At 35.1% G+C, this 25,517-nt stretch overlaps 1 protein-coding gene across 2 annotated transcripts; it reads left to right on the top strand.

Annotated features, from left to right (window-relative positions):
- The first annotated feature begins 130 nt into the window (after positions 1–130).
- On the top strand, positions 131–24,363 carry LOC137837730 (cleavage and polyadenylation specificity factor subunit 1). Of its 2 annotated transcripts, none has more exons than XM_068646835.1 (26): positions 131–625; positions 3,023–3,169; positions 8,622–8,775; positions 10,591–10,726; positions 12,424–12,569; positions 13,135–13,230; positions 13,393–13,445; positions 13,646–13,777; positions 14,444–14,495; positions 14,613–14,732; positions 14,944–15,075; positions 15,244–15,372; positions 15,580–15,657; positions 16,017–16,157; positions 17,153–17,247; positions 17,530–17,726; positions 17,973–18,751; positions 19,147–19,227; positions 19,327–19,392; positions 19,479–19,556; positions 20,294–20,521; positions 20,611–20,742; positions 20,858–21,034; positions 21,312–21,497; positions 23,006–23,388; positions 23,762–24,363. In XM_068646835.1, exons 1-26 carry the CDS (start codon positions 321–323, stop codon positions 23,874–23,876), a joined length of 4,338 nt encoding a protein of 1,445 aa, XP_068502936.1. In that variant the 5' UTR covers positions 131–320; the 3' UTR covers positions 23,877–24,363. The 2 variants fall into 2 exon arrangements, 1 of the variants encoding a protein (XP_068502936.1); XR_011085509.1 differs by having other exon boundaries at positions 142–625; positions 20,858–20,984.
- Positions 24,364–25,517: the final 1,154 nt, after the last annotated feature.

The following is a 25,517-nucleotide window of genomic DNA, read 5'->3' as shown; positions in this document are numbered from 1 at the left end:
TTAAATAAATTATATAAAATAAATTTAAATTTACAATTACATGTTAATTCAACAAAATAAAATTAAAACAAACACATGTCTTAATAATTATACAGTGTCACTAAAATTTATTTATTTATTAATTTGTTCCAAACTCAAATTGTTTCCCTCGCCGCGGAGAGTGAACTACACTGACAGACACAGACTCAGGGGACGCAGAAACACTGTGTCCCGCCAAACCCAAACCCTAATCGAGGGTTTAAGCTCTCACAACATAACCGAATCCTTTTCTCTTTAACCGTTTCACTTCCGAATTAGGTTTTCGCGCGTCTCCTTCAACCATGAGTTTCGCGGCGTACAAGATGATGCAGTGTTCCACTGGAATCGACAACTGCGCAGCCGGCTTCCTCACGCATTCACGCGCCGATTCCGTTCCTCTCCAGCCCGAAGACCTAGACGCCGAGTGGCCCTCCCGCCCCCGCCGCGTCGGCCCCCTCCCCAACCTCGTCGTCACCGCCGCCAACGTCCTCGAAGTCTACACCGTCCGCATCCAGGAGGACCAGCCGCCCAAGGCCGCCGACCCCCGCCGCGGCACTCTCCTCGATGGAATCGACGGAGCCTCTCTTGAGCTTGTGTGCCACTACAGGTTTCGCCTCTTTCCACTTATCTGTTCTGGAATTTGAATTGTGTGCTTGGATTAGCTCATTTTGAAGAAATTATAATAAGCGATTATTTCCTCGAGACCGCACATTTTGAGCTGTGTAGGGTAGTCGTGTGGATTTGCTGACGGGGTTTTAATTCCCGTTGAGAGAGGTGCTCACATTGAGTGTTTGTTCACTTGTTCTGGAGTCTGCATTGTGATTAGATTAGTTTGTTTAAAGAAATAGTGAAAATAGCGAGTACTTGAAATGATCTGGACTAGACATTTGAGCTGTGGTAGTTGTATGGACTTGCTGGAATTATAATGTTTAGCGCCGATAAGGGTTGGGTTGATTCTAACGTAAAAGGTTAATTTCTATAATGTGGCGAACACTAACAAGGTTCCAGTTGTCGTTAAGAGCTGCTCACATTTAGTGTTTGGTCACTTGTTCTGGAGTCTAAATTGTGATTGGATTAGCTTATTTTAAAGAAATAGAGAAAATAGCGATTAATTTCATGGAAATGATCTGAACTAGACATTAGAGCTGTGATTGTTGTGTGATTTTGGTAGAATTTAATGGGAGGGGTTAGTCCTCCTGACAATGTGGCAAACGAATGTTTGATTTTCTATCGAGAGAGGTTTCTCATATATGGTTTCTGACTGTGCTGAAATATGATTGTCTATACATTTGTGAAATTAAAAAAAAAATGTGGTCCAGAAGACTGTTTTTGTTTCTTAGCTATTTTTAGTTCTTGTTTTGTTTGCAATTGATGGTACATTGTGGATTGAGTAGTGGTGATTTAGTCTATGGTAATTGTATGTGCTTGGTTAATGGTGTTGGGATGTAGATTTGGTTATTTTCATCTTTGTTAGTTTGCTGAATTTACTGGTAGAGTTGAGGGGAGGCTGTGAGGATTTACTGGAATTTATGGGTTGGGTCTTGTGGAAGGGATTAGTATGGGCGACGTGGCAGACCAAGGTTTGAATTGCTTTTGATAGATGTTCACATTTAGTGTTCAACCCTGCGCAAACTAGATTGTCTCCAAAGAAGTACATCCACAATGTTATTGATATCAGAAAATATTGGCAAATAAAAAATCCTTTCTAGAAATATATCTGGAGCCATAACATATTATGGTTGAAGCATTGCAGACAAAAAGAAAATACAATATATTCATACTGATATATAAAAAATGCAGAAGTATAATTGCAACACTAACATAATGAAATACAACCATACAATTAATAATAACATCAAGTCTAGAAATTCAAATAACAATAAAATCAAAGCAAAACTGAGTTGAAGACTCTAAATAATGTCAAAACATAGGACAAAAATCCTAAATTTCTAATTCGTTATCATTGGGTCACTGAAAAATAGATATTCAGGGGTTTTAGTTTTATAGAGAATGAATGAGTATAGAGAATGTGTATTCACTTGTTCGTGCTGCAGTTGATCAATAATGGTGGAACACGTCACATGTGGCAAAGGAACAGGCCACAGGCTGTGGCGATGTCACCAGTGGCTCACTGCAGCATCTACGGTAGCTGAAGCAGAGCATGTCTGCATTTTTGGTCTGCAGCTTAGGTTTTTTAATTTAGGGTTTGGTTTGGGTTGTGTATAAGATGTGATGCTACAGAAAACCTGATTTGCCAACCCCATGTTGTGGCAGGCGGCAAAAAATCCACCACTGCTTTCTGCCATGGTGCCGCCAAGGCCATTGATTGATAGCACTGAGTACACCTGTGTAATTAAATAAAAGGGAAGTGAATAAAAGAGCTTATGTTTTTGTGTTTTTCTAGTTCTCATAACAATTGATACGTACATTGTGGATCGAGTAGTGGCAATATAGTTTGTGATAATTGTTTCTGTTTGGTTAATGGTGGATGTAGCCTGGGTTAATGTTCAGCTTTGTCAGTGTGCTGAATTTACTGATGGAGTTGAATCTTATGCTGCAATGTAAATCTAACCGTGTTGCTTATGTTGGAATATAAAATGTTAAATTTGTAGATATTTATTTTTTCTTTAAGTATTGTTTTGCAATTGATAGGTATGTTGTGGATTGAGCTGTGTAAATACATTAGTTGTAAGAAGTGGGTTTCCTTGATGATGTCAGGATATCGAGTAGATTGCTTTTGCTTCTTTTAGCTGTTAATTTTACTGACTGACTCAAGTTGTATGTGAATTTAGAATCTGAAGTTTGGAAAATTTATTTTGTTTTATTTTCATAAAGTATTGTGTGGATTGGGTGAAAGGAGTTTAGTTAGTGATCCTTGCATGGGTTTCCTTGATGATTATGGGAATGTTGGACATGACCTTGATTATTTACTTCTTTAATCTATTGGATTTATTGATTGATTTTTGCATCTTACCTGGCAAATGCTATTATACATATGATTCAGGTTGCATGGCAATGTTGAAACCATGGCTGTGTTGAGCATTGGAGGTGGTGATGCTTCTAGAAAGAGAGATTCTATCATCTTAACTTTTGCAGATGCAAAAATTTCAGTTCTCGAGTATGATGATTCTATTCATGGACTTCGAACTAGGTGAGTGCATATGTTTAAATTAGCTTATGAACAAATTATGCTTTTGTTATATTAAATTATGTTCTTTAGTGTGATATTTGGCTCTGTACTTCTGTGAACTAAAAATGAAAAGATCATTAGTGGAAAAAATAACCTTAAAATTTGGTGGGAGTTTCGTTGAAAATGGATTTATTCAACTCTTTGTTATACTCTTAGTATACACATTTTATGCTACTTGATTGATATTAAAATGGTTAGATACTTAGTTGAATTGTAGAGAAATCGTACACTATTTGGAATGTTATATGTGGATGTGTGGACAATTAGATTAAGTTAGATTAAATTAGATTAAATAGTCTCAAATAGAATTTATTTCATTTCATATTCTCTTCTCTTCCCACTCATACATTGTATTTGGTTTATCTAAAGTAGTTGTAAATATGATATCCCAAGAGAGGGAAAGACACACTCTAAATTTCAAATTCCTTTGTATAATTCTCAAGTTTGTAACAGAGCGGGATCTGCTCTACATGTCTTTGTCTGACACGATCACTGTTCAATGTCGGAGTTGTCCTTCAACACTTGGGTTTGGTGCACCTTGAGGAGTGCAACCCAACCTCGGTGGTCGCTCGTCCAAATTCCGGTCAATGCACCACCACATGTTGTCCAACCACCGCCACTGACCTTGCACGTGTCTCACGCACCACCTTCCAATGGTTGGAATTTTCCTGAATCACCATGGTTTGAGTCGTCAGAGCATTATTAGCTCGTTTTTGCCCTTAGTCCTTTGTTTAAGGACCATTTGGTGAGTCTTCTAGTGTTGACCACAATTTCTCTCACTTGAAACCCTAGGTTTCTCTCTCTAGAAACCCTAGGTTGGCTGTTGTTCTTCTCTGTTGCATTACTGGACTATGTTCTTGCCTCTACCTTGTTCAACATGTCTCGAGGGACTATTTCCTCTTTTTTCGGGACTCCTTCCATAACTTTTGAAAAGTTAAATGGGAAAAAATATTTATCTTGGTATGCTTCAGTTGAATTTTGGTTCTTTGGCCAAGGTTTCCATGATCATTTAGAAGAAGATGGTGTGCAATTCCACTCAGATCAAATTCAACAGTGGAAGAAAACTGTTTTTCAGCTTTATGCTCTACTTTGGCTATCAGTAAAACTCAATATTTTGAGTACTCTCAAGTCATTCAAAACAAGTAATTCCTTCTGGAAAAAAAGGCCCAAAATAGTTTTGTGAATGTTATCCAACATCTTTACAATTAAACATAACATAAAATATATTCTTTTTGTACTTGTCCATCCCTTTAGTCTCATTTCTTTAAACCAATTAACTAAAACATTAGATTGTTTAGTAACCTTTGATGCCAATTCTTTTGTTATATAGGAACGTGGTACGTCAGATGATTGGCAAAGGACATGAATCTAGAGGCCTATACTACCTTGTTACTAGTTCATCTGTATCTTGTTTTGCATCCGTATCTCCTAAATTGGTACATGAACGCATAAGACATCCTCATTATCCTCATTTGACAAAAATAAAAAAAATGGTTCCTAAACTTAGTAGTCTCCAAACTTTGGAATGTGAATCCTGTCAATTAGGAGAACATGTTAGGTATTCTTTTCGTAAATTTTGTGAGTCTAGATGTAATTCTGCCTTTTCTATCATCCACTCTAACATTTGGGGGCCAAGTCGTGTGTCATCTTTTGGTTTTAAATATTTTGTTACATTCATTGATGAATTTTCTAAATGTAGTTGGATTTATCTAATGAAAGATCGTCATGAAATTTTGTTTATTTTATGGCTTTCCTTAATGAAGTCATAAATCAATTTGGAAAAATAATCAAAGTCTTACGAAAGGATAATCCCCAAAGAATATTTTTTCTCTAATTTATCTAAACTCTTAAGCTCACACGACATTTTGCATCAATCTACTTGCCCTCATGCACCTTAGCAAAATGGTATAGCAGAAAGGAAAAATAGACATCTGGTTGAAACCTCTCGTATCCTAGCTGTTTGTTTTCTCATTAATAGAACACCTTCTTCACTTGATAATAAAGTTCCCTACTCCATTCTATTTCCAAAAACCCCTGTTTCATATCACTCCACGTGTTTTTGGTTGTGTATGTTTTGTCCATGATATGTCCCCAAGTTTAGATAAACTCTCAGCTAAAGCCATCAAATGTGTCTTCTTGGTCTATTCTCGACTTCAAAAAGATATCGATGCTACTCTCCTTAGACCAATAAATACTATATGTTTGCCAATGTCACCTTTTCTGAACCAACTCCCTTCTTTCCTCCTTTAACACAAGATTCTAATTCTCTCCAACTTGTCCTTCTTATACCCTTAGTTGAGCTTTGCGTTCCTTTTGCTTCCAACATCTAGAATACCCTATAAAATCCTCCTAAACCATCGTCACCGCCTCTTATTACCTATCAATGTAAGAACCAAATGGCTAGTCCAATAGTCCTTTTCAGCAGGTGCTTTTCAATCATCATCTAATACCACGTCTCTTGATCATCATGACTTAAGTTGGTCCATTGCCATTTGCAAATAGACTCGATCTACCCGTATCTATATCCTATTTATAATTTTCTTATCTACCATTCTTTATTTGCTTCCTATTTTTCTTTATTTCTTTTGTCTCTTCTATTACTATTTCTAAAAATGTGATAGAAACACTTGATCATACTATGTGGCGACTAGCCATGACTACTGATATGCAAGCTCTTGAACATAACAAAACACGAGAGTTAGTTCCTCCTTTTTTTGGGAAGAAAACAATAGGTTGTTGTTGGGTCTATGCCATTAAAGTTGGACCTAATTGTGAAGTTGATCGCTTTAAAGCTTGACTTGTGGCTAAAGAATTTTTTTAAATCTATGGCCTTGACTACACTGATACTTTTTCTTTAGTGGCCAAAATGACTATTTGACTTTTCCTTGCCATGGCAGCCATTCGTCATTGGTCCCTTCATTAATTAGATATTAAAAATTCTTTTCTGCATGAGGATTTAGAAGAGAAAGTGTACATGGAGCAACCGCTTTGGGTTTGTTGCTTAGACGGAATCTGGTCTTGTTTGTAAGTTGCGCCTCTCTCTTTATGGTCTCAAGTAATGTTGTCAAACTCATAAATCGTAAGAGGATCGGAAAGAAGATAAAAGATCGTAACTCGAGGATTGTAACTCGCCTCGTAAGACTTAGTAACATATGAAAAATAATATTCAATACATAATATAACACAAATGAAAAATGTTCATAATTCATAAAATGTTCATAAATAAATAAACTAATTAGTTGAAGCCATTATAAAATGTACCTAGAATAAAAGAGAAGAGCATTGTGAAGGAAAAAAAAAGAGAACAAGAATAAAAAGAGAAAAGCACTGTGATGGAATAAAAAAGAGGAGAATAGAAAGAGAATAACGGTGTGTGTTAAAAAAGGAGAACACCAAGGTGGGCTCAACGGTGTGATTGGTGACCAACAACGAGCGCAAGAGATGGCGATTGACGGCGAGAGCGAGCGCAAGTGACGACAACAACAGCGAGGGAGGACGACGAGTGTTAGGGTGGCGTTGACAACGGTGGCGAGCATGAGCGACGACATGTGGGTTTTAACTGGAGCAACCAAGTTCCATTTTTTTTGCCAAAAATGGCCGTGCATGAGTGACGATCCAGAATCGACAACCTCTGTCAATGCACCGAGCTGTGCAACGTTGCGCTCTGATCCGGTTTCGCCGATCGAGTCACCTCGGTTGGCTTTCCAAACTCGCTGACTTGGGCGAATATGCGAATAAACTCGCGATCTTGACAACATTGGTTTCAAAGGGTCTCTCCGTGCTTGGTTTTGAAAGTTTAGCCACATTGTTCAATCCTTTGTGCTGAAACGCAATGAGGCAAACCACTATATTTTCTATTGTCTCATTTTCCTTGGAAAATTTATGTACTTAATTGTGTATGTTGATGATATAGTAATCATAGGGAATGATGATGCTAAAATCTCTTAATTAAAGAAACTCCTGTGCAGTCATTTTCGAACCAAGGATCTTTGAAATCTCAAATATATTTTGGGCATAGAAGTAGACCAATCAAAGGAAAGAGTTGTAATCTTTGAAACAAAATATGCTCTTGACATCCTTAACGAGATAGGTATGATTGATTTCAAACTAGTAGATTGTCTTGTGGAAATTAATGGCAGAATAGGGAGAATTTTTCTCTAATCCAAAAAGTCATAGAAGACTGGTTGGAAAACTCATTTATCTCACTATTACTAGACCAGATTTGTCTTTTGCAGTCAATTCATGCTAAATCCTTGTATTGATCACTAGAATGCTGTCATTTGTATTCCAAGATATCCCAAAAATCCTCCAAGACAAGGACTACTTTATGAAGATAAAGGGAATATCCAATCTTTTGGTATTGTGACGCTGATTGGGCTGGTTCTCCTATGGATGTTCTACCATAGGTTATTGTGTTTTGCTTGGAGGAAATATTTTCTATTGGAAGGCCAAGAAACAAATGTTGTTGCATGATCATCTGCTTGAGTATAAAGTAGTAATGACGTCCCTCACGCGTGAGCTTTTATGGGTAAAACAGTTCCTACAAGAATTGTATTTTTGTGAGATTGAGCCAATGAAGATTTATTGTGATAACCAAGCGGCTATTCCCATTGCTTCCAATCCAGTGTTCCACGAGAGAACTAAACATTGAAATTGATTGTCATTTTATTCGAGAAAAGTTGTTGTCCAAGGAAATTTGCACTGAAATTGTCAGATCAAATATCAGCTTGCAGATGTACTAACAAAATCCTTGAGAGGACCTCTGTTTCAAGCTTGGCACATACAATTTGTATGCTCCAGGTATTGGGGGAGTGTTAGATTAAATAGTCTTAAACATAATTTATTTCATTTGAGATTCTCTTCTCTCTTCCCTCTCATACTTTGTATTTGGTTTATCTAAAGTATATATTGTATCTGGTCTATCTAAAGTAGTTGTAAATATGAGATTCTAAGGGAGGGAAAGAGACTCTAAATTTGAAATTCCTTTGTATTATTCTCAAGTAACATTTTAGTTCAACATGGTAGGGTGGGAGACTAGGTTGAATCAATCTAGGTTGGGGTACTTTTGTTATGTTTGTTTTACTTCAAGTTCTAAAGAGAGACATGTTTTTCTATTGATGACATTTGACTGCAGTGCCAGTAATATTAGTCTACCACAGTCTTTTTGAGGGGTTGAATTTGGTAGATGTACATGGTTTGCATAAAGCAAGCTGTTGCTTTGCTATTTCTTTCTATTTTGCTGTTTACGGTCAGGGTATTGAGTATAACATAAAACAGTTAGTTCATTGACCTGTAGCATGCCAGTACTCAGTTGAGGATCAGAAGTCAAGTCATTTTACATCAAACTCATATCTCTTCTTCTGTAAAGGATTTAGTTTATGTCTTGTCTTTAACTCTTGTTTCTACCTCCTAGTTCTTTACATTGTTTTGAGGGTCCAGAGTGGCTTCATCTGAAAAGAGGAAGAGAACAATTTGCAAGAGGACCGGTGGTAAAGGTTGATCCTCAAGGCAGGTGTGGTGGAACTCTGATATATGATTTGCAAATGATAATACTAAAGGCTACTCAGGTTTATCCTCTATGCCCTGTGAATTTGAAATACTTTATTATATACTATTTTTTTATATCTGTTTATTAAAAACAATCATTGTTCACTATTATATACTAATTTTTGTATGCCTGTTTATTAAAAACAATAATTGTTCACTAGAAATGGAAGGTGCAGCCTAACATGCCCAGTCTCTGTACATGTCTTTAAAGGGAACTCCCTTGAAATATCCGTTAGTTCCATAAATGTGAATTCTTTTTTTCATGCATCTGCACTAGAAAGTAGGATTTGGCTTCAAGTTTCAGGGTGTCTAGTCATGCTGTTGCAGGTTCTGTTTTAAATTCCTCACCTTTTCTCCAAATAGGGGATACATATTTTTTTGTATACCAGTTTTGAAAGTCCAAGTTTCTATCCAAGGCAATGTATTTCATTTGAATTGCTGTTACATAAAAGGATTGATACTAATGCTTTGTTGTGGATTTGCAAACCACACTAAGGTTTCCCTCCATTGTGTTTTGTGCCTCAATTTTTTTTACATGAATAGGCTCTGAGGGTGTTTTAGTATCACATTTTCAATTTTCTGATCATTCTGTCCTGTTATTATAACCAAATGTTAATTATTTTCTTATTTGTCCTTCCATCTTAGGCTGTTTGAAATCATTTCAGGGCTACAGATCAACCTTTCAGGGTTAAACAGTCTTTATCTGTTTTTGTCTAATTGGTGGGATTTCAATCACTTAAATGTTGATTGACCTATCTAAGAGTTCTTGTGGGTGGAATCTCTTGGTCCACACCTTTACTAACTCCTAGAAAGTGAGGTTAAACAGTCTTTATCCGTTTTCATCTATTTGGTGGGATTTCAATCACTTAAATGATGATTGACCTATCTAGGAGTTGCTATGGGTGGTAATCTCTTGGGGCATATAAGGTGAGTTTCCACCCACTCATGTAGTATAATTTGATCATATCTTTAGTCGACGTAGAATTTCCAACACACCCTCTCACACTTCAAGAACTAGGCTTGAGTGTGGGACTAGATTATATACTATAAATTGACCATATTTCTAGTCGATGTGAGATCTCCAACAAGAATGTCCCTTGAATCATGTCCGGGTGGTTAGATAGTTTTATGGATGCTTTCTTTTTCTAATTTTTTTCACTGGTTGGGTTTCTGTAATTCAGTTGTCTCTGTATAATATCCCATTGTACTGTATCACTATACAGTTTTTAAGAGTTTCTTATTCTCCTGTATGTCTGTCTCTACTTTGTTCTTAAAAAATCTTTCTTTTACTAAAACATCTGTATAGCAGCAGTAAGACATTTATTGTGCGGACATTTCACTTTTAATATAATTAGGAAAACTGGATTTCTAGAGAGGATTTAGGTCTTTTGGATAAAGTTCTCATCCCATTTTAGTGCTTTTGAATGGACTAGGAATTTAAATAGCTAGCTAGGTACCACTGCAGCATGCTATCTGAGAAGCGATTTGGTGATTTTGGTTAGAGAGAATGCCTTAATTTTTAGGATAGTGTCACAACCACTCTACTTCTTTCAGATAAGTTGGTTGTATTGCTTAGCAAATGATTCTAGGTGCATATTAATGCAGAAGAATGGGATCCAATCTAAGGGACATTACCAGGTTGCTTGACCTTTTGTTTAATAATTTTAATTAAGTAACTGATGCAAATGATCTGTTGTAACCCAGCGTTGCATTCTGTAATCCACCTAACATTTAAAATCAATAGTAATTCATTTTGTCAGTTTATTTCTTTTGGAAAATTTTCTTTATCAATTATATTTTTTATTGTCTTTTAATTGTTGTATTTTTTTTGTCAGGCTGGTTCTGGCTTAGTTGGGGATGATGATGCCTTGGGATTTTCAGGAGCAGTTGCTGCACGTATCGAGTCATCTTATATGATAAACCTCCGTGACTTGGATATGAGGCATGTAAAAGATTTTACATTTGTTCATGGTGAGTTGAAGAGAATATTAATATTTTTCATCTTGTCTCTTTTATGTATTTATAAATTATATAATGAAAGTTCTACCATCTCTTCTCGAGATGGAATTTAGATTTAGTTTTTTTGATAAAAAATGGAATCATGGTTGTTTTCCGCAACATCAATATTAGAAGTTTTTATAAATGTATGGTATTCTTGTTTCTTTTCTAATTTTGTGGGGTGGTGGAGTGAAGAAGAAAATTGGGCTTAATCCAAAAGCTACAAAGTTAAAGAAAAAGGAAAGAGCAGGGACAGGAATAATAAGTATGTCTCCCTATATCTGCAGTAATAAGTATGGATAAATCACTAGAAGGGACAGGAATCACATTGAATTCAGGAGAAAGTTGCTGGCTCCAGTTGATGAGCCATTCTGCAAATTTATTTCCCTCACGGTGAAATAGAACTCGTAACTCTAATATAGCAGTAATAAATGTGACTAGAAAAAGAGATTGTCTTTGTAACTGAACCCTGCCTTAGTGCAACACAAAAAAATTATTCCTCTAAGTTTGAAAGACCACTATTGACATTCAAATAAAATTTAGGGTGCAGATGCAGTTCTATAAACATCTTAGTTACATGTTTATTTAATAAGCTCTTTTCAAATGATAGCTTATGTCATAAAGTTGACCGTGAAACTTATTGTAACAAAATAAAGAGAGTTTATTTTTATAAGTGTCATTGAAAAGCACGTTTAAAAAATGTAATTAGAGGTTATAGGAGTGCAAGTTATATTTATAAGCCAACATAAGTTCTGTATAAACTCTTCCAAACACCACCACACCACATCAGTTGTATGAAATACTTGCTGAAAATTTGTTTTCAAAATCAATGATAAATCATAACATGGGATTTTATTATTTTCTTAACCCCAAGGCCCTATTTGGTCGTCAAGAGAGAAATAGAGGGAATGGAGAAATCGAGAAGAAATAAGTTGGAAAAAGAGAAAGAAATAAAATTGAATGTTTAATTGTTTGCTGAACAGAAATAGGTGAGAAATTGAAAGTTTTATAGAAGGTGTGTAATTAGATTGAATTGATAGAAGATAAGGAGAGAGATAGAGAGACGAGTAAAAAAGTGAGAAATAATGAAATGGTTCCCACCATTTTAATAAAGTATTTCTTCTCTCTATTCTCTCCACACCAAACACACCACATTATTTCTCTCCCTCCCCATCATTCTCCCTCCACTCAGCCAAACAAGGCATAATGGTTTTGCACATTAATTCTTTCGTTAAAATCAGTTAATAACATTTTATTTTCTTTATGCATGTATTTAATTCATTCATACACCGAGGAAAGAGACAGACTTTACTTTGTGATTATAATACATGGTTCAAATGTATATATAAGCATTTATTGTGTTTGTGCACAATAAAATATTGACCGTTGGTTTAGTTAAATGACATGTTTCTTAAATTTATTTCCTGTTTGCTTATTTTGTAGCCCTCTTTATAATTTGAATAATTAGTTGTGTTGTTTCTGGATCAAAAACTGAATTAACTAATTTTATAATTTACAATCATTATTTAAAAATCAAAATATAATGGATTATGATTCTGGTGCTTTATTGCAGTACTTGTGTATCTATTTTCTCTGCATGAAAAGATAGTATTATACATAAGTTTGTGTTATTTTTTACTTAACAAGTAGTGCTTCAACTTTTTGTACAGGCTATATTGAACCTGTAATGGTTATTTTACATGAACGTGAACTCACTTGGGCTGGGCGTGTCTCATGGAAGCATCATACTTGCATGATATCAGCACTTAGTATCAGCACAACCTTAAAGCAGCATCCACTTATTTGGTCAGCTGTTGTAAGTTCAACGTAGATGCCTAGATGGCACTTCAATGTGATTTTCAAAACTTGCAATAGCAAAATGGAAGATTTTTACCCTCCACACTTCAATATCTTAGAGAAGCTGGAGTATTTAAGATATGGCTAGTTTATTAACCTCCTTATTGGTGTTTGCCATGTATTTCTTTTTTATTTAGAATTTTCTTTTCATTGTATAGATTTTGGTTTTGTTTGCACTTGTTGTAGGCAAACAAAATTAGTGTAACTAATAGTGTCTATTATATTGTTTAAACATTTTTGGTTTTGTTGTCCCTTAACATGTAGGCTAACAAAAGTGAATTTGAGTAATGGTGTCTATTATATTGTCTTTTTTTAAACAATTTACCACCCCTTCCATGTGAGATCTCTTTAGTAAGTGATTAATTAATGTGCCCATCTAGCCCTTATGGTTTGAATAATATTTCCTCATGGAAATCGTATGTATGTCTTAAGTCCAGCATCTTTTAACTTCTGCTGATTGTTTTCCCTCTCTTTTACACCCTAAATTGATTTTTGTAAATTTGTCTGCTGTATTTATTTTGCAGAATCTCCCCCATGATGCATACAAGCTTCTTGCAGTGCCTTCGCCAATAGGTGGTGTTCTTGTAATAGGTGCTAATACTGTTCATTATCACAGTCAGGTAAATGAGTTGCCTAGGCATAGTTGTGTGGTATCTTTTCAATTTTTATTAATTGACAAGATATTTAATTGTAGTTTTGCATGTATGTGTATTCTTGCATTTTACAGTTTTTGGTTTACAAGATACCGGGAATAATCTAATTATATAGGTTATTTTTTGCAGTCGGCTTCTTGTGCATTGGCCTTGAACAGCTATGCTGTTTCACTTGACAATAGGTGATGATTCTTTCTCTCTCATATAATCTTCATATAAAAGGAAATAACATTCTAGGCATGAGTTCTTACAATTATTTGACATTACCCCTCATTTTTCATACTGTGATTTGACATCCTCTTATGCACATTAATTATTTTCCTCGTATTGTATTTGGATGTTAACTTTTAAAACCCCAATTACCTTCCTTTTATATTTCCAGTCAGGAGATACCGAGATCAAGTTTTAATGTGGAGCTTGATTCTGCCAATGCAACTTGGTTGTTGAGTGATGTAGCCTTGCTGTCTACAAAAACTGGCGAACTACTATTGCTTACTCTTGTTTATGATGGAAGGTATGCTGCTTTTCCATTTTATCTCCCTCATTCACATTCTTTATGTTCTGGTTTGATAGTACACTCCAGCTGATTAGGAGATAGATGTATGGATTGATAGTACACTCCAGCCTACATATAATATATGTCTTTTACATGCATAAAAGAGAATCTTACAAGTCTTTCAGTGTTCTGTAGTCTTGCATATGGTCACATTCTTTATGTTGTGGGTCATATGTTCATTTTAGCCGATTAGGAGGTAGATGTGTAGATTGAGAGTAAACTCCAACTGATTTATAGTTGGAATACGTTCTTTACTGCATACAAGAGAATCTTACAAGTCTTTTAAGTGTTCTGTGGTCTATCTTCTTTTTTTGTCATTCTATCATCTCATGCACTTTTATGGAAGTGCAAGGTGTTTCTGCACCCAATAGTTTTTTTTTTTATTTTTTTTATCAAAGGAAGACAAAATAGTTAAGTTTTTAAATTTGTGGTCTATAGTAGATGGGTAGATGGAAATCATTTTGAAGAATTCTAGAGTAGACAGCGTGATTGAAGAAAAATAAAGAGTTGATGTATTATCCCCTGTTGCAACCATTGTTGCATTTTCATATGTTCAAGACATTGCTAAACACAATTATAATAGAATCTCCTCTACATAAATCAACAAATATTTTTTTCATTCAGGGTTGTACAGAGACTTGATCTTTCCAAGTCAAAAGCTTCAGTTCTGTCATCTGTAAGTTTGAAAATTCTAATCCTGTTGTGTTGATGTTGTTATAGATTCTAATCTAACATTTTCAGATTAATTTTCATTCTGACCATAGTTTTTCTATTATCTGCATTATTATGTAAGGGTATTACGACCATTGGGAATTCTCTGTTTTTTCTCGCCAGTCGGTTAGGGGATAGTATGTTGGTGCAATTTTCTTGTGGATCTGGTGGTTCAATGTTGTCATCCAATCTAAAAGAAGAGGTATGTAATGGATGTCTTGAATTTCTCTTCTACCTTCTTTTGATTGATAATTTCAAAACCATTTCTTTTAGTAGATGCAATATGCTATTGAAGTTGAGGTTTGTTTTTGGGTTCTATAAATATTTCTAGCAAACCTGCTGTTATCTTTTTCGTTACTTTGTATTCTCTATCAGTAAAGTAATTTATAGAATATTCCCCTGCAATTTTGTAGGTTGGTGATATTGAAGCAGATGCTCCATCAAAGAGATTGCGGAGGTCACCTTCTGATACTCTGCAAGACGTGGTTAGTGGAGAGGAGCTCTCCTTGTATGGGTCTGCTCCAAATAGAACAGAATCAGCTCAGGTAGTGTCTCGATATGGATAGAGGAAAAGTCTTCAGGAGATTTAGTGGGCATCTTAACGTCTTTTAATTGTTTATAAATACATTCCTTGTCTTTTCTGTGGTATTTGCTGAAATTCTTTTGCATATTAAACTTACTGAACTAGTTAAATAGTTATATTTTTGCTGCAGAAATCCTTCTCATTTGCTGTCAGGGATTCATTGATTAATGTTGGCCCTTTGAAAGATTTCTCATATGGTTTAAGAATAAATGCTGATGCAAATGCTACAGGGATAGCCAAACAGAGTAACTATGAATTGGTTAGTAATTCTTATGTGTTACTCGATGTTTTAATCCAAGTTCTATTACTTTTGCTTAGACAGGGAAACATGTCCGGGAGTGTAAGAAGCGCTTGTACCACCTGCCTGTATAATTGTAGTATTCCATAGAGTTTGTTTACATTATGTTTATCCTAGTTTAATTCCACTCAATTTCTTTTGATTTTCATATATTGAGCCACTATGCAGGTCTGCTGTTCTGGTCACGGAAAGAATGGTTCTTTGTGTGTTCTGCGGCAATCGATTCGTCCAGAAGTGATTACCGAGGTTTGTCCATGGTTTTCATTGGTGGGACGTGTTTTAATATATGGAATATGTTTAATCATGATGGCTATGTTTATGATATAATTTTTGAAGTTTTTCTTAAGATCAATGTAAACGACTACTGACATTTCAATTTTTTTTATATTTTATCACTACAATTGCAAAATAAATCCATTATTATTAGATGCATCAAACATTGACTGTGATATACTACTTTCACCCATTTAGTTGTTTGTTTAGCAATTTGCTGAATACTCTAAAGAGAATCTTATGTGTAATGAATCAATTTCTGATTGACAAAAGCTTGCAAATGGTATGCAATATTCATAGTGTTTTTGGTTTTGCATAATGCTTAATTTCAGGTTGAACTTCCTGGTTGCAAAGGAATTTGGACTGTGTATCATAAGAGCACACGGTCTCATAATACTGATTCTTCTAAGCTGGCTGATGATGATGATGAGTATCATGCCTATCTTATTATTAGTTTGGAGGCTCGTACAATGGTAAATACAGTATTTGTTTTAGAAGGATAAGCATGTCTAAAGTCTAATGAGTTTTGATTTTAATGTTTTTTGGTGTGGACACCCTTTCTAGTCAAATCATTTGGGGGTGAGGAATTTAAGTATTACATCACTGCCCAAACAAAGGTTGGGAGGATAAATCAGGCTCCTTATATGGGTATATAGTTTCCAATCACTGGGCATGAGTAACGATTCCTACTAATACAGCATTTCAGAGATATTTCTATAATTGTATGTATATACATGATGTCAAGTATTTCATAAACTTGTATTATAACTTATTTCTAAACTTCCTTTGATTTTTTCATGTTTTTATTGTTAATTTTCTTAAATGGAAATTAAAGACTGGTACTCATGAACTGACTTATAGGTCTCTACTATGCAAGTACTGCAGGCATCTAATCAGTGTCTATAATTTTCCGTGTTTTATTCATTGAACCTCCTTGTCTTTGTCATCTCTATTTTGGTCTCTGTTGGCTGAGTGACATATCAACTTTCTTCACCCTTTGCTCTTTGGGAAGCAGGACGGATGAAGGGTGAACTATTTAACACTTGAAAATTAGGTTTTTTTAGTGAATTAAGTATTGCAAGATTTGGAACTAGAAGTCCACTTGTGTGTTTCTAGAAAAGTTTAGTTTGCTGGAAATGCAGAGGCATTTAATTGGATTGCCGATGAATTTGGGTTTTGATTATGTAGTAAATTTAAGGGAAAACTCAATAACAAGCAAACCAAACACCTAATTTTATGGACAATAAAAGAAAATTAAGTAAACAATCCTTTGTTTGATTACAGCAGCATGTCAAGCTTCAACATCATTTTTAACGTCAAGAGTTGGCTAGACTGAGGCTTTATTCTTGCTTCAAAGCTCTTCTGCCCCCTGATATGTTGTGCCTCTTTATTGTAAAACTAAATGATAATAGTTCGTTATGGTTTACTTAACAAAGTTACTTTTGTTTTCCGGGCCAAATTTAAACAGGTACTAGAAACAGCTGATCTTCTGAGTGAGGTTACTGAAAGTGTGGACTATTATGTTCAAGGAAAAACACTTGCTGCGGGAAATTTATTTGGAAGGTGGGTCTTTATTGGTTGGTATTGATGTTTCTGTAAGAATAAAATTTGAAGATCGGTTATAATTTTACTTTCTGTTACCATTTGGCTGGAATTATTGATTTCCTTTTTGGAGCCATGGACTGTTATCACTTGCTGGTGAAATGGAAAGTGTGTTCTATGTACCTTTACCTCCCTGTTAATTTTCATATAGTCCAGTGTCATGTCACAATTTTCCATGCAGTTGATTTATTTAAAATTAAAATTATATAAATACAACTAATGCTGTCCTGGTTTTGTTCGTAGGCGTCGAGTTATCCAAGTCTATGAACGTGGTGCCCGAATTCTAGATGGTTCTTTTATGACCCAAGATGTAACCTTTGGAGCTTCAAATTCAGAATCTGCTTCTGCTTCTGAGAGTGCTATAGCACTTTCTGTTTCTATAGCTGATCCATTTGTCTTACTCAGAATGAGTGATGGGAGTGTTCGACTTCTAATTGGAGGTAAATTTTTGGTTAGTTATTTTCATTCTAACAAATTATATATATTTTTAAGTTCCACTTTCATAGTTCTCATAAGCTTTGTCCTTTTTGTCTATTATTTGCTTGCATACTTGTGCTGCTTGGTTTCACTATTTTTGGACCTACAATCATGGATTGAGTAACATGGTGCAGGAACCTATGGATGCTATTGAGCTTTTGTTTTCCCTTTTTTGTGATGCCCTTTTTCCTTGTCATTTCAATATACAGATCCTATTACTTGCACCATTTCTGTGACCTCGCCAGCTTCATTCGAGAGTACCAAGGGATCAGTTTCTTCATGCACATTGTACCATGATAAAGGACCTGAGCCTTGGCTGAGGAAGACTAGTACTGATGCATGGCTTTCTACTGGTGTTGGTGAGGCTATTGATGGCACTGATGGTGCTGCTCAGGACCATGGGGATATTTATTGTGTTGTTTGTTTTGATAATGGTAACCTTGAAATATTTGATGTGCCCAATTTCAATTGTGTCTTTTCTGTGGGAAATTTCATGTCTGGAAAGAGCCATCTTGTTGATGCTCTGATGAAAGAGGTACTAAAAGATTCTAAAAAGGGGGATAGAGATGGAGTGATCATCCAAGGGAGGAAGGAAAATGTACCAGATATGAAGGTTGTAGAGTTGGCTATGCAGAGATGGTCTGGGCAACATAGCCGTCCATTTCTTTTTGGGATTTTGAGTGATGGAACTATTCTTTGTTACCATGCTTATCTTTATGAAAGTCCAGACGGTACTTCTAAAGTTGAGGATTCAGCATCAGCAGGAGGGTCCATTGGCCTTGGCACTACCAATATTTCCAGGCTTAGAAATTTGAGATTTGTTCGTGTGTCCTTAGATGCGTATGCCAGGGAGGAGACATCTAATGGATCTCTTCATCAACAAATTACTATTTTTAAGAATATTGGTAGTTATCAAGGATTCTTTCTATCAGGGTCAAGACCAGCTTGGGTCATGGTGTTGAGGGAACGACTTCGTGTTCATCCACAGGTCTGAACAAATCCACCATTATGTAATCATATACATTAAGTGTTTGTGTTATAATTTCTTTCTAGATTTGTTGGGATACCTATGAGTAACATTTTACATTTCCCTTCATCATTGCAATTAGTATGTTTGAAGAAGTTGGACAAGGCAGTTACAATAAATTAGATGCTCTTAATTTAATATGCTTTGGAGTAGGCTCAACTACCAATTGCAATTCAAGTTTCATTTACCAGCTGATTGGTCTGCATTTCATGTTTGAACCCTCATGGGTCGGCCATCACATTACTGCATTTTTTTGCTTGATTTTACTACCTAAATGTACATTATAATTCCTTTTGGTAATATTTTTTATACAGAAGAAATTTGAAAAGTTATCTCACTGTTGTCTTCTATGTCAGCTATGTGATGGGTCTATTGTTGCTTTTACTGTCCTTCACAACGTGAACTGCAATCATGGACTTATATATGTTACATCACAGGTACAGGATGATACTTTGCTTTTTCGGATAAATGATCTCAAACTATATATATATATATATATATATTTGTGGCTAACTTTTTTTTAATGTACTCTATAGGGTGTTTTGAAGATATGCCAGTTGCCTTCTGGTTCAAACTATGACAGCTACTGGCCTGTACAAAAAGTTAGCTTTCTTCACCTCAGAATTTGAAATCTAGATTTTCTACCTGATTTGGTTGGATCTTTTCTAATCTGTGATGTCATTCTTAGATTCCACTAAAAGCCACTCCACACCAAGTGACATATTTTGCGGAGAAGAATTTATATCCACTTATTGTTTCCTTTCCTGTAAGTACATTTTTTTATTTTATTTTATTTTAATTTGCTTGAAATGGTCAAGAGCATAGTTGTTAGGCTTACAAGGTTATATAATTCTTACTCATTTAATAATAATCATATAATTCTACTAATTTAATAATAATTACAAGCATTTTTTGTGGCTTGAGTCTTAGACTCAACATTCGTCAAAATTTAGATCAGCTTATTTTCAAACTTTTATTTCTTTCAACTTATGAAAAATCTTGACACAATGTAATTATTTTTCTAATACGCCCGAACAAGATGTCAAATATTTTTAATAATCCAAGTATTTTGTAATCACTTACACTCAGTACATCAAGTTATTTCATACTTTTGTGCTAAGAATTAGATTGCATAAATTAATCCTGCCTATAAAGATTCTTGTGTCGTGATTAGTAATTATGTTCTATCTTGTCCATGTATTTCGTATTATACCACAAAAAATACATTTAGGATTTTCTTATCAAGTAATAACTGGTCGCTAGTTTGTCAATTTTGTTAAGTAATTTAACCCATTTTTGCATTCAATATTTGTAACTAAAAATTGATGGTTTTTATATTATTTTTTGTCCTAATGCTAAAAGTTTTTTCCCCCTACTCCATTAATTAAATTGTTCTGTTCATTCTTGTAATTTAGAAGCAGCAACTTGATTGATTGCTTTTTAGTCTTTTAGTCAGATTTTTTTGTTCAGGAAGTGATGCTACATTCTAATCATTCTCATCAGGTTCTTAAACCACTAAGTCAAGTTATTTCTTTGGTTGACCAAGATGTCAACCATCAGAATGAGAGTCAGAATATGAATTCTGATGAGCAAAACCGCTTTTATCCTATTGATGAATTTGAGGTTCGAATTATGGAGCCAGAAAAGTCTGGTGGCCCTTGGCAAACAAAAGCAACAATACCTATGCAAAGTTCTGAAAATGCCCTCACTGTGAGGATGGTTACCCTGCTGGTAATGTAGTTTTCTTTACTTTTTTCAAAATGAGATACTGATTGCTTCTGATCCTCAATAAATTTCTCTGAAATGTATTTTTATTGTAGAATACAACCTCAAAAGAAAATGAAACACTTTTAGCCATTGGGACTGCTTATGTGCAAGGAGAGGATGTTGCTGCAAGAGGACGCATCCTCCTGTTTTCTTTGGGAAAAAATACCGATAATCCACAATCTCTGGTATCCATATGAATGCTTTCTTCAGAAATGTGACCAAAATTGTGCCCCCCCCTCTCACTCTAAATTTGGGTGATGCCTTTATTTGGAGACTCATAAATATCCTTCTTCTTTACAGGTTTCAGAGGTGTATTCTAAGGAATTAAAAGGTGCTATATCTGCCTTGGCCTCACTTCAGGGCCATCTCTTGATAGCGTCTGGTCCAAAAATTATTCTGCACAAGTGGAATGGCACTGAGTTGAATGGTATTGCATTTTTTGATGCACCGCCATTACATGTTGTGAGCTTAAATATTGTGAGTGATTGTTCCTTAAATCTTTTTATTACGATGAATAAATGGCCATTAAAAAACATCTTTAACGTTCTGAGGTTTCTCTTATTGAATTAAAATTTGTTGGTTGGGTCAAATTAGAAATGTGTTCTATGTTGTTTTCAAGAGCAATAATATTTCATGTTGATGCTTGATATGAAAGAGTTTTGCAATGAGACATGAACAAATAACACAAATAAGTGTATGCTATCGAGTTTTTAATTTTCCTGTCTTTTTAATGGTTGTCATCATTTTGGTGTAGGTAAAGAACTTCATCCTTATTGGCGACATCCATAAAAGCATATACTTTCTTAGTTGGAAAGAGCAGGGTGCTCAATTGAGTTTATTAGCGAAAGATTTTTCTTCTCTCGATTGTTTTGCGACAGAATTTTTGATTGATGGAAGTACTCTTAGTCTTATGGTTTCAGATGATAAAAGAAATATCCAGGTTTGTCTTACGACTGAATGGTAATTTATTGTTTTCATTTATTTTTTATGATATGCATTTTCACTTTTTGATACTTATCTCTGGCAAATAAAATGAAGTTCTTGTAATTGAAAATTTCTTCTTGAACATAATATGAAGAATAATAACATGCATATTGGTTTTTTTGACTTGTGCCTAGGAATATTTTTAGTCTGTATGGACCTTTTCCAGTTTAATTACCATTGGAAGGTTCATCTTAACTAAAGTCTAAGCTCTCTTTGTAATTGGGGTTTACCCCTATCTAGCCTTCAGTCAAGATGCTTCGAAAGCTCACAAAAAAATGTTTATCAGAGATGTTGCAAAGAAACCGTCCTATTATAGTATTTTGGCAAAATTTGCATTGAATTCTTCTTTGATCTCTGTTTGTACATATTCCAGGCTTCCAAGCCAAGTTTGTTCTACTACCCGGAGCATTTTTTACCACTTTTTAAAGAACATTTTGTGAGAAGGAACTATTAGCAGCAGCATCACTGAGGGATTAGAAGCCTCAATTCCTGAAACCATTATAACGTATTGGTGCTTTTGTGTTTTTTTTTGTAAAATCAATATATGTTTATAAAAGAGGAGTCACAAACGAAAGAGATAAAAATGACACCGAGATGCGAAAGCAGAAACTAACCGTGACTTGTGACTACGATTGCTTCGTGGTGAGCAAGGAAGCAAGGAGATGCGGAAGAAACCACATACAGACGAAGAAATGAAAAGTAAATGCACGTAGATGAAGGAAAAACGAAACGAAAACCAGCACGAGGTACCACACCGTACTAGAATAAAACACAAATGAAGAAATGAAACTGCAGCATGCACCTGCATCAAAATAGATGAACATTTTCTTTGTTGGGCTTGAAACAAACAAAGACCGCTACCCAAAACAGAACTCAGAATGGTGATTCTTTGTTTTTTTATTTATTGCGATGATTCCACCGATCTAGAACTGTTCCTATCATACATAGGCACTGGAATGGACACAAGATTTGAAATCGTGGAATCGTACAATTCCACGATCTAGCTCTCTATTTTGACTATATGGGTTGAACTATCTGTCTTTGATCTTAGCATAGAATTGAATCAGAATACCTTGTAGGCTGCTGGAAATGTTTTGCCAAGGTAGTTTTTTTCTTCTTGATGTCCCATTTAGAAGAATTCACTAAGGGTAGCTTAACCTGAAAGTATTCCTTCCCCTCAGTTCTTTCCTTATCTATAGTTTGGTGTTTGTCCATTTACCTTATTTCTCTTGGCTGTAATTTTGACTTATTATTGTTTACTGGGATTTCATATACTCCTACGCAGTTTACCTTCTCTCTGTTTATATATTTTTTTATCCAACCAACAGAAAAGTTGCTTCTTTTTTAAAAAAGTTGAAAGCTATTGTATGAAAATATTGTTATCAAGTTTTTTTGTGTGTTTATTTTTGTTTTATTATCTTGTCCTTCTCCTGATATAAGTCCTTTGAAATGTATGACGCACAGATTTTTTACTATGCGCCAAAGATGTCCGAGAGTTGGAAAGGACAGAAGCTTCTTTCAAGAGCTGAATTTCATGTTGGTGCTCATGTGACTAAATTCTTAAGGTTGCAAATGCTACCTACTTCGGATAGAGCGGGTTCAGCTCCAGGCTCAGATAAAACTAATCGTTTTGCCTTATTATTTGGGACCTTGGATGGCAGTATTGGCTGCATTGCCCCTCTTGATGAAATCACATTTCGCAGACTGCAGTCTTTGCAGAAAAAGCTTGTTGATGCTGTAGCCCATGTTGCTGGCCTGAACCCCAGAGCTTTCAGAAAATTTCAGTCAAATGGAAAGGCTCATCGACCTGGCCCTGACAGTATAGTTGACTGCGAGCTGCTATGCCAGTAAGTTTATTCTTCAGCCAGTATGACTGTATGGGGGGTTGTGAAATGAATGTTAAACCGAGTCTGTGTAAAAATTAAATAAAGAGGTTGTTGGTTATTCTATAAATGTTGAAGAATTGCGATTTGCATCCAAAAATTAATGGCTCTATAAAATGCATTAAACTTGTGTACTTCCAAACAGAAATGGAATAAATAGTGGATAATAAACCAAAGTAACAGTGCAAGAAAATCTAGGTAAATTTCTTCACTTGCATAGTCTTTCTATGACCGCCAATGTGGTGAAAAGCTATACCTTGTACTTTCAGACCTTACCTGTTTCAGATATTAACAATTGTATCTGCACATTTCATAATATTCGGCTTCTTTGTTACAGTTATGAAATGCTTCCATTGGAGGAACAGCTTGAAATTGCTCACCAGGTTGGGACAACTCGATCACAAATTCTCTCAAATCTAAGTGATCTATCTCTTGGAACAAGCTTCTTGTAAACGCGGTCATCTTTTGTAGATCAAGGAACAGTGCTGCCCATATTTTCCCATGCTGTTAGCATCTGTTTATTTTGGATTCAATTAGGTCTTGTTGGGGTTGGGTAAGATATTATATCATATAGCTTAATTCTCTTACAGCCCTTGGAAACAGTGAGAGCAGACAGTATTTGGATAGTGATATCCAAAATTGATTCCAATGGATGTTTCATATTCTGTATTTTGTACATCAAAGGTCAATTTGCCATGTGGCTCATGGATGTCCTTCAACTATAGTTTTGTAGACCTTGTGGTAGGGGAGTCTGTTTAATGCCCTAATGGACGAGGTGGATGTAAAATGGATTTTGTTCCCTTAAAGAAACAAGTAGGAAACATAACCCACTAGAAAGCCAGATATTCTTCTGTATGTCAGCATTCAGAGTTCTCTGTAACATGTAATTATTAGTATTATTATTGCTTATATTGACAATCCAAATTTTTTATACAATCACCTTATATCTTCTAATATTATTATTTTAATATTTTTTTATATCATTTAATTATAAATTTATTCTTTATTATATATATTTATATTTAAATCCATCACATCAACCATCATTTCCCTTATTGCTCACACCATAATAATGGATTCACTGCAAATGACATTTTAATCTGTCACGGCTTTTGAGATATATTGGGATTGGGTTTGTTTAGTGGTAAAAGTGGAAGGAGAGAAAGATTAGTCACGAGTTCGAATTCTCCCGTTAACAAAAACTAACATTAATAACTAACATCGGTAGATAAGACAAGTTGTCATGCGCCTCTGTTCTGGGTGACAGTTATGATACATGGGTGTCTCCACTAATATTTTGAAAATGGTTCTCTGTTGAAAATGAAAATTAGACTCATCTTAATTAACAATATTGTAAATTGTATTTGCAACCATAATTATGGTCATAAGGATGCAATCTCAGACATCTTCACAATCGTCATTGTAATTATACAGGTCTGCAAATTTACCAATCGCATCATAATCCCCACTACAATAGCAATTTAAATCTTGCTCCCTTGAAGTAGAAGATGAAATTTAAAAGTACCACCCTATCTATCAAAATCTTATGTAAGGTTAAGATTAATCCATGGAACAAAGGGCAGTGGCTGCTGAAAAGTTAGCATTCATTTCATGCTCCTCCCCTGACACGATACAAAAAAGGATGATAGGATGCCACCAACTATGTCCACTTCTATGAAGATGAATGTTGAATCTCTTTGCGGCATCACAAAATCACAGAATGAAGTGTTTCGGCATTGATTCAATGATTCTATTAGCAAACTGTTGTGACCAGATACTATACCTCACATTGTAGAAAGAGTTATATTATTTATATAACGTCTTATAATCACTTCATAACTTATTTTCATCTCTTTTTCATTACATCACTCGTTTTCTTATACACTTTCCAACATTTTCCCTTATCTATAATAACCATGCACATTGAAATATCACCATTTGAAGTTAAAACTCAAGCTTATTAGCTACTACCATTGTTACCCCTATTCTCTATTCCCTTCTCCATACTTCAAAATTTGAGTTATTATTCTCTTCATTTCAATTTGGTATGCATGGTACAGCTCAGCGAGTCAAAATCTGGTACTTACCAAAAT

The sequence above is a fragment of the Phaseolus vulgaris genome, chromosome 4, assembly GCF_000499845.2.
Source record: "Phaseolus vulgaris cultivar G19833 chromosome 4, P. vulgaris v2.0, whole genome shotgun sequence".
In the NCBI taxonomy this organism is placed as follows: domain Eukaryota; kingdom Viridiplantae; phylum Streptophyta; class Magnoliopsida; order Fabales; family Fabaceae; genus Phaseolus; species Phaseolus vulgaris.
This window is presented reverse-complemented; position numbering and strand designations above follow the sequence as displayed.

Coding starts and splice junctions, on each gene's coding strand:
- LOC137837730 (XM_068646835.1), top strand. CDS start 321: ATGAGTTTCGCGGCGTACAAGATGATGCAGTGTTCCACTGGAATCGAC. Junction 13,231..13,392: donor CTGTTCATTATCACAGTCAG/GTAAATGAGTTG, acceptor TATTTTTTGCAG/TCGGCTTCTTGTGCATTGGC. Junction 19,228..19,326: donor TTATATATGTTACATCACAG/GTACAGGATGAT, acceptor TGTACTCTATAG/GGTGTTTTGAAGATATGCCA.